Genomic DNA, 13,847 nt, shown 5'->3' with positions numbered 1-13,847 from the left:
GCTCTCGCCTTTCTGCTTTAAAACTGAACGTTGCTATTCAGCCCTTGCCGTCCGTGTTAATTAACAAAGCAACAGTAGTGTCGATTGCGGCGTTCCTTTGCAGCGCGCAGAGCAGCTGTGTCTGCTGTTTCTGCCATTGTTCTGGCGAGTGATCCAAAAGTTCAATCGTTGTTTCACACTTGCTAGTTGCACCTGGTTCCACAGCAAACTTTGCAAAGGAGTCAGACTTTGCACTACCCAATCCTGCTCCGACAGGTGGCGCTACGCGTCTTGCAAAACACCAGAGTCTGGCGTCGCAACTCGCAAATAAAAAAAAAAAACGTGCTTCAAAAATGTAGTACCCCTTTAACATGAAAGCTTCCACAATGACAAATATGTGCATGTCAGTATCTCCCCATACCTAAATAGATCAAGACATTTTTTTACTATAAAAACGAACAGTTTGTGAATATACATAAAAATCAAAGCATTCAGACAGGTTGCAGTGATATGTAAAAGCTAATTTTATTGGTTCTTGCCAGTGAAGTCTACAAAACATATACATTACTAAGATTGCACTTTATTTACAGACAAGATTTCTTGAATTGGAACTTGGCAAGACTTTCTAGCAAACTTGGTTGTCTGATATCCTTCTTCATACCAGACTTTGAAAGACCTAGGCGCCGTTGCTTTGATGGTGCTGCAAAAGCACAAAAAAGTTAATGTGAACAGATGCATAGCAAAATGCGAAACTCGAACACCTTCAGTGTCATATATTACCACGCAGGGCACAACAATGAGAGGACTAAAACAGCAAGCACCGAGGACGGCACTCGTCCTGTGTTGCAATGTTTTATGTACCAACACACTGTAGGCAAAACAATACTTAGAAAAATAGCGTTTACCACTGAAGTGTTCATTTATATTTATGCATAGTTTAGCCCTTTCACTACTGTAAAGAAAGAAGAAAATTGTACCAAATTTACTGAAAAAAATTCTTTGTTCAATTTGTAAGCTTTTTTTTTCTGAATAAAACAGCACCATTCTTACAATTCAATGGAGTTCCTTTATTTCACTAATTGCGTAAGAAAAGATAACTGGAAAATGGCTTCCCCACATGGCAATACAATGAAAGATGGCTATAAAATGAAAGCCGAGGCACAAATGCACAACATGGACAAGTGTGGCCATGTGGCGTCAAGAAACACAACTATGACGACTGTAGTCGCCATTGGTTGCATGTGGGACCAATTTTTGCTGATGACGAGTATGGGCGGCATTGATCGTTTCGGTACAAAATTTCATGACAATGATACTAGTCATTGGGAGCGAAAGGGTTAATTACCAATAAGTGTAACAGCAAGGACAAAAGTTTAGACATGACTTTTTAGCAAGTCACCAATGGCCGTGTGTAATGATGAAATACAGCTCTCTTTAGGTCAGCAGGAATGAATAGATTTTGAGCGCAACACCCAAAGTGGCACATGGGTCAATGGTGCAAAGAGAATGACACAGCATTTTGGTAGGGGTAAAATGCAAGAACACCCATGTACTAGGATTTAGGTGCATGTTAAAGAAGAGCGGGTGGTCAAAATTAACCCGGTGTCCTCTACTGCAATGTGCCTTATAATCACATGGTGGTTTTGTCAAAGGAAAACTGCAAAAATTAATATTAAAGGAGTATTGACAACGAAAATTCGAATGCAATATGACTGATACATCCAGTTGGCTGGAAGCACGTAGGTGTCACCTGTACAGTATTATAGTCACAAATGCTGCTTAAAACGTATGTCATTTCAGTTTTAAAGTTCATGCAAACAACGAATGTGTGTCGACATTTGCGCCATACATGGCACTTGCATGCCTTTAAGGCTGAGCACTGTGCGATCTAAACACAAGTGCAGTAGAGCGTTGCATCACGCCACTTCCATACTTGCACATATACACACTGTTATAGTTAACATGTAAAAGCAAGCAAACTTATTGCAGCAAATTACCATGAAGTGCAACTTGAGTGGCCCATGTGTCTGACTCAAAGATCATGCTTATTTATTTATTTATACTTCAAGTGCTCCGTTAGGCATGGGGTGGGCTTATCTAGTCAGTGAATAGTTTCTATGAATGCCTTGAACAATGTATGGCTCGAATAGTGCACAGCATTGGCAGGAAGACAGTTCCAGTCCTTTGCAATCTGATCTGGACGAAGAAGGATTTCAAGTGATTAGTAGCGCGAGTCGCAAGGGATAAATGGCCCTTGGACAGCTGTGATGGGATGAGGTACACCTGTATTCTTACCGCATTAGTGCCACTAAGCTTAAATTATCTTTGAACTTTCAACCCCGCAAACAGCGCCTTAAAATTCCAAGATTATGCCTCTTTCATAAGTTCTATTACTTACTGGTTTATCAGACTGATACTGAGCCTTCACAATGCACTTGACAGAGGTCTTCGTGGAAGGCTCTGGGTTAATTCTGAACACCTGGGATTTCCTTTAACAGCCATCAGTAGCATGGCTGTGAGAGTGCATCTTTCGCCGTGAAATGCAGTGGCGAGGAATTGAAGCTGCAACCTTGCACTCCACAAAATGCCGAAATGCCAGACATTGAGACAGCAGCAACAAACACAGCAGTGAAAACAAATATTTGTGAAAATGTTCAGAATGTAAAAAAAAAAAAAGTATTGGATCACGTTCTAAACTGTCTACATGGTCATCACCAAAACGTGGCCCTTTTGTGTTATAGTACTAGTGCTACAGCTTGGCAAGCAGCACAGCCAATTAAATGTGATTGACACAAGTTGGAAAAAACTATAGTAGTTTCAGAAGTGAATTTTTGTGCTGAGTATGTGTGCCAAGGGGTAAAACTACAAGCATAAAAATATATATATAGTCATATACAACAGGGAAACCTACCTTTCTTTATGGGTTTAGATGGAATTCGTGGCTTGACGATGAGATGCTCTGGTGTCTCAAGGGGTTTCTTTACAATGATGGCTCCTGTAACCATTAGGTCATCATCGTCGCTGTCTTCATTCACTTCAGCTGCACCGGGGTCCTGTTTGATTGCAAGTCTTGAAGGCCACGGCGACTCATCTTCCAGCGAATTTGGGTAATCCAAATCTTGCGACGAGTTTCCTTGTGCTTCGGAGGAATCACAGCTGGCTTTAAACTTGGGGATTGGAGACTCTTCACTTTCTTCCAGCTCATCGGCCATTACAAAAGTGGCCTTTTGCATATTTGCCAAAGAAAAACCTTTTTGCATTGGTATCTTCCGACAACCCGGGGGCATAGGGTCTTCTTCATCAGATTCCATAACTATGAGATCATTCGTAGGAGGAAATGACGATGCTTTTGCAAAGGGGTTTTTGAACTTTGCAGGAGGTGAAGCAGCACTTGGTGTCTGTGCAGACAGGTGTTTTTCTTCTAGAACCTCAAAGAGTGACTTGTGGCACTGTACAGCTTGTGGGCTATGCATGTTTTTTGTAGGTGAGCTACCATTAGATGTTGGTGACTCACTGAAGCTATGTTCTGGCAAACTTGAGGCCTCTGGCTGCCTAAAGCTACTACACTGACTGGCACTGTTATCTGCTTCCAACTCTCCAACACTTTTGCGATGTTCTTTCACTGCTGGGCCAAGGACACACGAACCTTTTCTACTGCCTTCCAATGCAGACATGCTCAGCCGCAGCCGCTTGAACGGTGTCGACGCCTGCTTGGAAACTGGTGTGGATGGAGCACCCTGTGGCACGAGACTTGACCCCCACTGAAATTTGCCCTGTGATGCACTGCTATGGGGGGGTCTGCTAGACACAACTTGACTGCCATCAGAAATGGGTTTAGAAAGCTGAATTTGCCATTCCGTAAGCTTTTTGTTTGGTGAACGAGGAGTTGCTGGTGATGAGAAAAACCTGTCAAGGAAAACAAGATTCTTATTTTATTCTACAGTACAAAATGTATAAATGCCGGACGGAATTATGCTGTGCAATGAGATATAATGACCGATCACTGTATTCACAGTTATCATAATGTTGCTTGCCTTCTTGGACTGCAGTTTGCCCTATAAAGAGTTGATGTCTTAACCCCCCACAGCATAAATTTCTATTTTCTAGAATAAATGCATAAGTCAGGTGGAAAGGCAGAAAAAATAGTGCGTTACATAACAAGGACGCATGCACCATGTAATGTTCTCAAATATCAAAATATAGTCAGATGCAGCTTCTTGCACTTAAAAATAAAACAAAAATTTCATATACAGTGGAACCCCGGTTATACGACTATGAGGGGACCATGCAAAACCGTCGTATAATCCAAGTGTCGTATAAGCTAAAAACTAGGAATATAGGCAGTTACATTCAGCCTTGCCCCCCATAAAAATATTTTTTTAAATTGAGAGCTAAGCATATAATTGGAGGAGGTGTGAAAAAAAGATGGTTGATCCCTCCGTCATAGGAATCGGAATAACACGAAAGCAAAGCGTGCCCTTACAGAAGACTGTACATTGATATAAGAAAGTTTGCACAATGTATATTGATGTTTGGCAGCTATAGCACCGTTTAACGTGGATGCACCCACTTTGATGATTGGTGGTACATCTCCATCCCGACGACTAACGTCCATGTTAAAGGATTACACAAAACCTTGTGGTAGCTCTAGTAGTTAACGGTGAAAGCGTAATCAGAAAACGAGGTGTGATAGCCAGAAGAGCATCGCATATTGGACGCAGAACTTGGTCGCCATCCCACGGCATGTTAAAATGTGATTGAACACCACGGCCGGACTAGAGGGAAACGCAAAGCGCGTCACGCCGCCCCACGGCTGCGATTTTTCTCGGGGCGAGCGCGTGAGTGGGGAATGCGGTGTTACAGCCAGGTGAGGCAGGCGCGCGTCACAGAGCTATTTTTGGTTTGGATTAGCGTGATGCTATGAGCGAAGCCGACGCTTTTACGACGCCTGGGCTAAGATCGCCACCTCGCGGTGTGTTAAGGCATTGACAAAATTGAACTTCTATTAGAAACATGCCGAATGGGACGGACGTGTAACGCGTTGCAGGTGTTAATTGCAGAGGCCACAGTAATGATGAATTACTTTATTTTACCGCTCCCAGAGGGCAATACAGTAGAACTCCGCTGTTACATTCCTCACTGCTGCGTTTTCCCGGCTGTTACGTCGTTTTCCGCCGGTCCCGGCATAGCTCCCATAGGATACAATGTATTGGGAACCCCGCTGTTACGTCGTAACTGTCGGACCGTTCCCGTATGATACGTCGCGAAGTGCGCTCGGAGCCGACCGAGTGACTACCAAAGAGAGCGGCCATGGTGCATTTTCACGCAGCTTGGCCTCGTTTGACCGTAATATTAGCCGCATGAGAGGCGCAAGCAACAGAATCTTTCAATTGATGCAAACAAAAGCATGGCCTTCGAGATTCAAATTGCAAAGATGGCGTCTATGACGTAACTGCTCGCGAAAGCAAGACCTTCGAGATCGGCATTTACTATTGACAAAAGCATAGCCTTTGAGATTTGTATTGCACAAACATGGCGTGTATGACGTAATTGCTTGCGAAAGCAAGGCCTTCGAGATTGGCATTCACTTCTGCCATCGCGTTGGCGTAGACTCATCATCATCGTTATTTGTCGGAGAACGGGAGGAGTTCGAGCTGGTTGGAGCTCGCATGGTCGTGCGTGCGGTTCACGGTCGGACTCGCCGCACCGGTCGTGATTGCGTGTGCTTAGTTCTTTCATGTCTACAGCTGTTGGTGTTAAAAAAAGCACATACATTGATTACATTTCTGTGGATGAGGCCGTCCTAAGCTCCGCGTTTCTATCCATCGACTAGATCGCGGCTCAGCGCGCCAATTTTCGTGCTGCTCGTAAGAATCGAAATAAAATTCTGTACCACTAAATATTTTGCCGTTTTTCCTGTTTTTCGGCTCTTACGTTTCCCGTCTCTTACGTTTATTTCCTACGGTCCCCTCAAAAACGTATAAGCGGGGTTCTACTGTACCACCCTGCCGACTGGGAGAGTGGTAGATATAAAAGGCACGTTTGTAAAGCCTCTAGAGTATGACGCAGTGGATAGCGTGCCCGGCATCTGTTGTTGCGGACTGAGCAGTCGTGGGTTCGATGCCCGTTGACGGAGCATTTTTTCTTTGCCACCTGATCGTGTAATTTTTTTCGACGTCATTTCTGTGACGGAAATATGTCACTGAAGTCTTGGTGGACCTCGGCATAAAACACTTTCGTGTTAAGATGTTTATTCTCAACTTAAAAACAAAGAAATCGAACGTAACTCCATCTTCTTTCCGATAAAACGAATCTGAAAATTACCAGCGTGTAAAAACGAAACCGAAACCTTTATGGCAACAGCCTCCCGTCAGAAGAGTCAGATACAGTGCCATCACCATCACACAATGGTGCCTGAGCACATTTTGTTACGAGTTCGTGTAGGATGATTTATTGTGTGACTGAGCTGCGCGTGTCGTATTTGTTCCTTTGCGAAGTACTATTGGTGGAGTGCCGCTGTAATTATGAACTATCACGCCAAGTATAAGTTATCTTGCACGCTGAAGATCCGTGAATGATGACCGCAAACAAAGGGAGGAGGTCTCCAGCTGTATGTCGACCAGGAAAGGGTTCTACAGGCCGAAAACGAGAAAATATCGGGATTTCAAAGATGAACTTGCCGACTAGCTGACGCTACTCCGTGTAGATAAAGCTTGTCTAGGTAATGGCGCTCAAATACGCACACAACTGGGGCATATCCAGAAGTGACCTTAAAGCCAGGAAAACCGGATCACAGACAAAAACGAACTGCCAGGAGAATAAATTTTCCGTTCTAAGAAGACATACTGTACCAGTCTCGCTCTCTTTTTTTCCATTCGTCAATCTACAGGCACGGAATCTTTTATTTGGCATCTGCGAATATTTGGTGGGCATTAGATTCCAGTAAAAAAAAAAGGTGATTTCTTTCTCGGACGGTATCGGAAGGTTGTCATATGATGCGGGACCGGCGAAATATTGCGTCGTATAATGGAAGTTTTTTAGTACATTATTTTCATGGGGGTTTTGCCGGAACCAAACCGATTCGTTGTAAAATGCGGGTCGTTGCAAAACCGAGGACGTATAATCGAGGTTCCACTGTACCATTTGCACATGCAGAAAACACACTGATTACAGCTCTCAGAAGTAATAAGAGGAAATTAATTAATGGAAATGAACGTGTACCTGCTGCGAACCACTTGCTTAGGTGTTACTTTGAAAACATTTCCAGATTCGTTCTGACTGTCGGGAGAGGTTTCCATTGCACTGCTGCCATCGGGTGGTGCGCCGCTTCCCAGCGAGTTGACCTCTCGATGTTGCCAAGGGCTTTCTTGCTTGTCGTATTCTGCATCTGCAGCATGAAACAAATTGCAGCACAGCAGACAATAGGTGTCAATTACCAATAACACAGGGCAACAGAAACTCTCAGTTGGGTTGCCCTGTGTTATTGATAGCTTGCCCAACTCCCAGTTCTATTGAACTGCAGCTGAACAAATTTCCTGCTTTAGCATAGTAAATTAGAAATAGTCACACAAGAAAAAAAATCATTGCAGATGTATGCAAATCCAAGTCACTCATGCGCCAAAAATAGCAAAGCTGTATAAGAGGGCTCTCGCAACCTTTGGAAGTCCTGGAGGTCTGATATGCCATGGCTTAATAACTACCCAAGATTTTGAAAATGCTGTACTTTATCTGGCATGAATGTCTTCAAATGCTTTGCCATATTCAAGCTTATTATATTCCTAAAGAATCATAGGGACCTGAGCAAGTTGGTACATTTTGGAAGACTAGAAACAGAGCATAAAGGGCCTGTTGCTTCGTTTTATTGTCCTTTGTGCCATGTTTCTGGCTTTCCTTAATACTTCTACATACTCTGCTAGTTGCTGTATGCTGTGCCAGTACAGCTCTGTACAATAAGTATGTGGCTTCTTCATAGCAACCATTCAACGTGTTGCCACTGCAAGAAAATTACGGTATAGTATGTTTTAATGCACCAAATATTCCTAACAGCGAAAACGATAGTTTAAAAAATGCTTTGATCTCGGCTCCGGATAATACCTTATTTATTCTCGAGCCACTGCTACCGAGGCTAGACACTCCGTCGCAGTGAAGTGAGTTTGGCGAACGCACTCGCCGGCAAGTGCGCTTCTCAGCGAGTGTCCCTAAGCGTTCCCGTGTGACAGCGTGCGAATGACACTAGCGGTGAAGTGCACTCCCTTAAAGAGCACTTAAGTTGCCCCGTGTGACAGCGGTATTATTCCTTCAAGGGACAAACTCTTACTTGGGTTGCTCTGATTATACAAGAAATGTCACTTGCAGAGCAAATTAAGTAAGATACACTAGACAGGAAGCAAAATCAAAAAGCTCAGATGATGGAAAAACTGCTCACCAATGTTTTCCACCGAACTGAGAGGCTTCATGGGACGCTGTGGCTGCCTCACTGGTGTTCTTGGAGTTGTAGGCCGTGCTAACCTCCGCTCCGCAATTTCAAATGCACCAAGTCTTCTCGGAGTGTTGTCCTTTGCTTCTACATCATTCTTTGGCTTAACCTTCTGATCCTGACTACTTCTCTCTTGCAGTATCTGAGCAAACCAATACAAAGCTACTCAATAATCTTTCAAGTTCCAAGTTTATTTCCATACTGATACATATATACAGGAGAGGTTATACAGACGTCCCACAGTTCGAAACTACAGCAGGACTTCTTTTTATTAGTTACACAATAATCTATACCTAAAAGGCATCAACTGCAATTAGGCAAATATGCAAAATGGCTGTATAATATATACAGTTTAAGTAAAATACATTAGCAGAACAACACTTCATAGGCGATACTTTTCAATGTTATGCAATGCTTCTTGCTGTTACACTATGCAACGTCTCGCTCTTTTGTATGCTTATCTGTTCATTTCTTTTTTTTTTCTAACATCTGTTTGACTTTATAATATGCAACTCTCCTCATTTTGTGTCAATTTTTTAATCCTTGCATGCATTGATTATGTTATGTTTTGAATTGCACCATATGCCCTCCTCACTCTATGGCCCTTCGTGGGCCTATGAGGTCTTTCTATATAAATAATTATTTCAAAACAATAAAAATAAATGCAGCGAGGCAGATATGCAGTCTATAAAGTAATAATACAGGCTATTAGTGAATGCTGGTAGGATGATAATGTAGGTGAAGGCTTTACGTGAACCAACATTCTCGGCAACATTACCACTAACATTACCAGCATTAACAGCAAAGCAGACAAGAAAATTCTTTACCTTCCCATCCTTTGGGTAATAGCTGTCAATCTTCTGGCCAGTGTTGACATCGATATTCCCTACTGCTATGTCAAAAGCCTGCTCCCTTGGAAGCTGTCTTTTGCAGAAGTCAAGCATTATATTTGAAAGCCATCTCTGCCGCAGGTCAATTCAGAGACCCTACCCAAGAAGTCGCGTGTGAAGCCAGCATTTGAAATATTTTACCTGTGGAAATAAGGTTATCTTCAGAGGTTATAAATGCTTAAATAAAGGTACTCTTCAATGAGAAGCTGAGAGAATCGTTCAGAAGTTGCAAGCAGTGCCACTGCTCAAGCAAACAGGAAAGATGAGGCTATTGATTCTAAGAGTAATTCCAAGCAATGCATTTTACACACAGCTTCGAACTGTCTTGCAGTCTCATAAGCCAGTAACGTTTACTACTAATCCATTTGCTATGTGCACCTTTGTACTAAGCGCAGGTGGAACGCTTGACATGTATAATCCTCTACAGCAGCTGTTTAGAACCTGTTGAAGTCAGCAGCAACAAGTAAAACAGAAAAAAAAAGTTGGGTGGAATGCAAGCTAGCGTTCCTTGCAGTCACGAAGTTTAGTGTTAGGTATGCAGGTACATGGAGAATACATATGTAACAAAGCAAGTAAAACAATGACAAAAGAGCAAACAAAAAAATATAATGCGTCATGCGATTCTTACGTGGGATCTTAAAGGTCCCATTCTGTCATTGCTTTTGTGATGCCCTTTCCGACGCGGGCTTTTGACATTACTTTAAACTTCACAAGGGTAGCAACAAAAATGTCTTCCTCCACTTTACACATCGGTTAACTTTTCCCAAAGTATTAAAGGAGTACTGACACAAAATTTTGAAGGCAAGATAACTTGTGGGATAGATTTGTGTGGACACACACGCAGCATCTACGAAATATCAACAAATAATATAGCCTAGAACATATTTAAAATCAATTTTAAATAGCGTGTCGTGCCACCGCACGTGAAACGCGCCTTTGGTTTTCGCGTAAACAACCAACCGCCCCCTGCGTCACGAGTTCGTGTTGGCTTGCACAATCCTTGCGAGCGCTCTCTCCTAGCAGACCTTTTCAACAGAAAGAGGGGGCATACTTGCACAGTTGCATTACTTCGACTGGGTAGCACAAAAACACGGAACAAAAGATAGAGATGTAGACAGCACATGCTGTCTACATCTCTATCTTTTGTTCCGTGTTTTTGCGCTACCCAGTTGAAGTAATGCAACTTTACCAACCTGCCCAACTTGCCGCACTTATCATACTTGCACAGGAGTACAAAGGCTGTCCTTGCCTCGCCAGTGCATTTCTGGGGCGTCACGCATATTTACAACGCCTCAGAGGGTCCAGGAAGCCATTGCTGAAAAGAGTTGTCAACGCGATGCTCATGTGCACGCGGTTTTGTATGCTCACGTAGCCAGCTATGTTTACATGAAAGCCACCCTGGGTCCCGCCTCACTCGGCGCTCTCTGAAACCAAAACTGCGACTGAGCGCTAAAAACCGTCTCCAAATAATGAACCATCGCGCACTCGAGCAAACGAGCTTTCCAGCCATGACAAGTGGGGGATTAGCTGCCTATTACAACAGAAAAAACACAATGCAAAATTTTTATGTCAGTGCTCCTTCAATGGCATATTTTTCTGAAGATGTATTGTTTCAATAATCACAAGCATGAAAAAGTACCTTGCAAAGCAAAATTGTTTTTAGCTGTGCGTATAATGCAAGCTGCAGAGATAAAGGAGACAAGCTTATCAGTGCAACACGTCAACCCTGATGACGTGATCATAGCATTCTCTGGATTAATGTCTAGAAGAAACCATTTCCTTCTTAGGGAAACAGCTTTGTAGTCACAATATTTCAGTTATTCTAATTCAAAGAGGCTATGCATTATGTGAAAGCCAAGAACAAACTTGACACAGCATTTCAAAAAGGATACTGTCCGGCGTAAGTCATGTCTGTGGGGTCAACACTGGGGTCGTAGGGATTCAGCGGCACCAGTTCATTCCGGATGGGACAGAACACAAGTTGATGGCGGAACGTGTTCTCAGCTTTGAGGAAGTCTTCAACATACTGCTCATTGACGCAAAGGGCCGGCATTTTAAGGTATGATGGCAACTTGGGCAACGTCTGGGTAAAAACAAGCCATTTGCTTCACTATGAAAATAGCATGAGGACATATCGTGCTCAGGTGCTTGAATACAGTCATCTGTTGAGATGAAGCTTTAAAACAGGAGCACCTATTTCAATGCATGGTGACGGATAATTTGTCTTGCTAAATTTTATAAGATCTGCTACATTTAAAATGAGATGCTAAGTGTACTAAATGTGGGGAGTACTTTTTAAAGGCCACTTCCTTGTTTGCAACTTCTGAGAATTGAAAACATCAGGAAAGCAGAAGCATCGAAATGTGCTCAGGTGCATTTGGAAAAGAGCAGAGCCAGAATTGTGCATGATCTGCCTGTATGTCAGTTAAAGACTGCTAATAAGAAATGCGGACAATGACCAGGCCTGCATGCATGGTCGTTGTGATATTGCTGTTGGCTTTTAAATCCAATTTGACCGAAGAATTGTACTCTCGAATAGCGCACAGCTAAAAGCTCGAGAGACTTTGAACTACACAGTATTTAGATGTTAACTTTTACTAGCTCATCTAGCATTAAATGGAAGAAGCTTCTCAAATGCACCATACTCTGTCAGACGTGAATAAAAGTGCAATGACCCATGTTCTCAGAGTAGCACTTACAGCTCGGATATTGGGATTAGTGATGAGCTTGAAAAACTTGCTGGCTTTTCCTAAGCCGATGCCTGGCAGGGAAGGAAGATAGTCGCAACCAGAAAGTATGCACATCTGCCGGAACTTGTCGTGGGTAAAGCGGTCCGCCAGCTGTCCAAAACATTCACCTAGTCTCGACTTCTCGTACAAGTGGCCAAATCCTGCTCGATCCATCTTGAATAGAACCTAGATGAAATAAAACATACAAATTTACATTACGCTTGTCATTAATGGAAGATATAACAGTTCAAGGAAACAAAAGCAAATGTTCTGGTCTCCTCAGTCACATGCAGTAGTAGCAGATATCATGTGCAACATAACTTGACATCCAAGGAAAGCAGTCATTTGATTATATAGTTAGATAGGCATGCACATGGGGGAGTAAGGGGGTCGTAGTCCCCCCCCCCCTTCCCCCTTACCTCTAATCTTCTAAAGAGAGGTGAGGATTCTGCCCCATACCTTTACTTAGTCGGGTTTTTCATGTAAACTTTTAATGCACGGCGTTACGGCTGCACCTGTTTTTTGACAATATGGTGACCAAGCACCCTTGATGTTGCATTGAAAAGACTGTTTACTTCCCACCTTCCCGGAGAGCCAGGGATCAATGGCAGGCCTTTGCGAGAAGCACCCAGTTGCTTCATTTTCATTTTTGCATGCATTCCAGAGCTTCTTTTCTTTCAAACTCAACCAATGCTACAAGCCAGTTTATGGTGAACCAATGACTCCATCATCACCAGGCTCCCATATTTCAATCATTATTTAAGCTGTCATATGATTACTGCTTACCATTTAGCTCCTCAAAGCAATAAGTGTCTGAAGTGTACTTCCGTTTTTAGATGGTGCTGTTTATGTAGGTGTGGCATGACGCAGGGTAAATGAGTTGACGATGGGGACAGTGACACACACGAACGCTGGTGTGTGTCAAGCCTCATCATTGTCCTCGTCTTTTGTGCATTTTTAGCCTGCGTCATGCTACGTTAATAATCTCAGACTGTTACCTTAGTAGATGTGAAGCCTAGATGTTATTAGTATGCGCCAACACAGAAGAAAAAAGTTAAAATATAAAATAATAATGAAGGAAGAAATGTAAAAGAAATCAAACAAAACTTGGGAAAAGGAAGACGAAATGGAGAGGTAGGCTGACTATCAAAATGATGAAATAAATACAAAGACACTTTAATCAAAAAGAATTATTCCCTAAACAAAAGATGCCAGATAAAAAAGAGCTTTGCTGAAATGACATATTGGGGAGACCATGTAACGGGGAATAGCTTCTTGTCAAAATCCCTGTAGTGGGCAAGAACCACGGCTGGGAAACAACGCTTTTCACAGGACAGAAACTGCAGTACTCCTTGCCTTTTCACATCCAAAGAGGATGAGGTCAGAATCTTCGGTGATGACGACATCAGCCAGCTTGCATTTTGCCAGGTAAGCGAGTTGTGCATCTGCTTCGTATGGTGCTACGATATAATCAATGCCCCTCCTTCTGCACTCCTGAAAAGGGAACACTTGCTATAGTTCATCCCCCTTTCATGGGTACCACGAGAGGGAAGCAACAGGAAATGCAGAATATGTCAACAGCACCGTACTTTCGTAATGTATTGCTTTTATTCTGCATTTCCCCCGGTGTTCTTGTTTTCTCTTCTTTGAAATTTGTAGTCTTTTGTTGCATAGTATATATTTCACTCAACATGTCGTAAGCATATTTTTGTTTCTTATTATTCGTAACATTAACCTCGTGCTCACTGATATGTCGTTTGTACAACATGTCAA

General features: G+C 42.7%; 1 protein-coding gene across 1 annotated transcript; it reads right to left on the bottom strand.

The window, feature by feature from the left end:
* Window positions 1–487: 487 nt before the first annotated feature.
* LOC119376992 (exonuclease 1-like) lies at window positions 488–13,568 on the bottom strand (the record flags this gene model as incomplete). The annotated part of the gene is made up of 8 exons (XM_049411520.1): window positions 488–679; window positions 2,891–3,885; window positions 7,201–7,366; window positions 8,405–8,597; window positions 9,283–9,379; window positions 11,238–11,428; window positions 12,045–12,260; window positions 13,431–13,568. Coding segments are annotated over 8 exons (2,112 nt in total), but the record flags the coding sequence as incomplete, so codon positions are not given.
* Window positions 13,569–13,847: the final 279 nt, after the last annotated feature.

Source organism: Rhipicephalus sanguineus, unplaced genomic scaffold (assembly GCF_013339695.2).
Source record: "Rhipicephalus sanguineus isolate Rsan-2018 unplaced genomic scaffold, BIME_Rsan_1.4 Seq31, whole genome shotgun sequence".
Taxonomy (NCBI): Eukaryota; Metazoa; Arthropoda; class Arachnida; order Ixodida; family Ixodidae; genus Rhipicephalus; species Rhipicephalus sanguineus.
The sequence above is the reverse complement of the archived record's forward strand: the minus strand, read 5'-3'. Positions and strand labels throughout refer to the sequence as shown.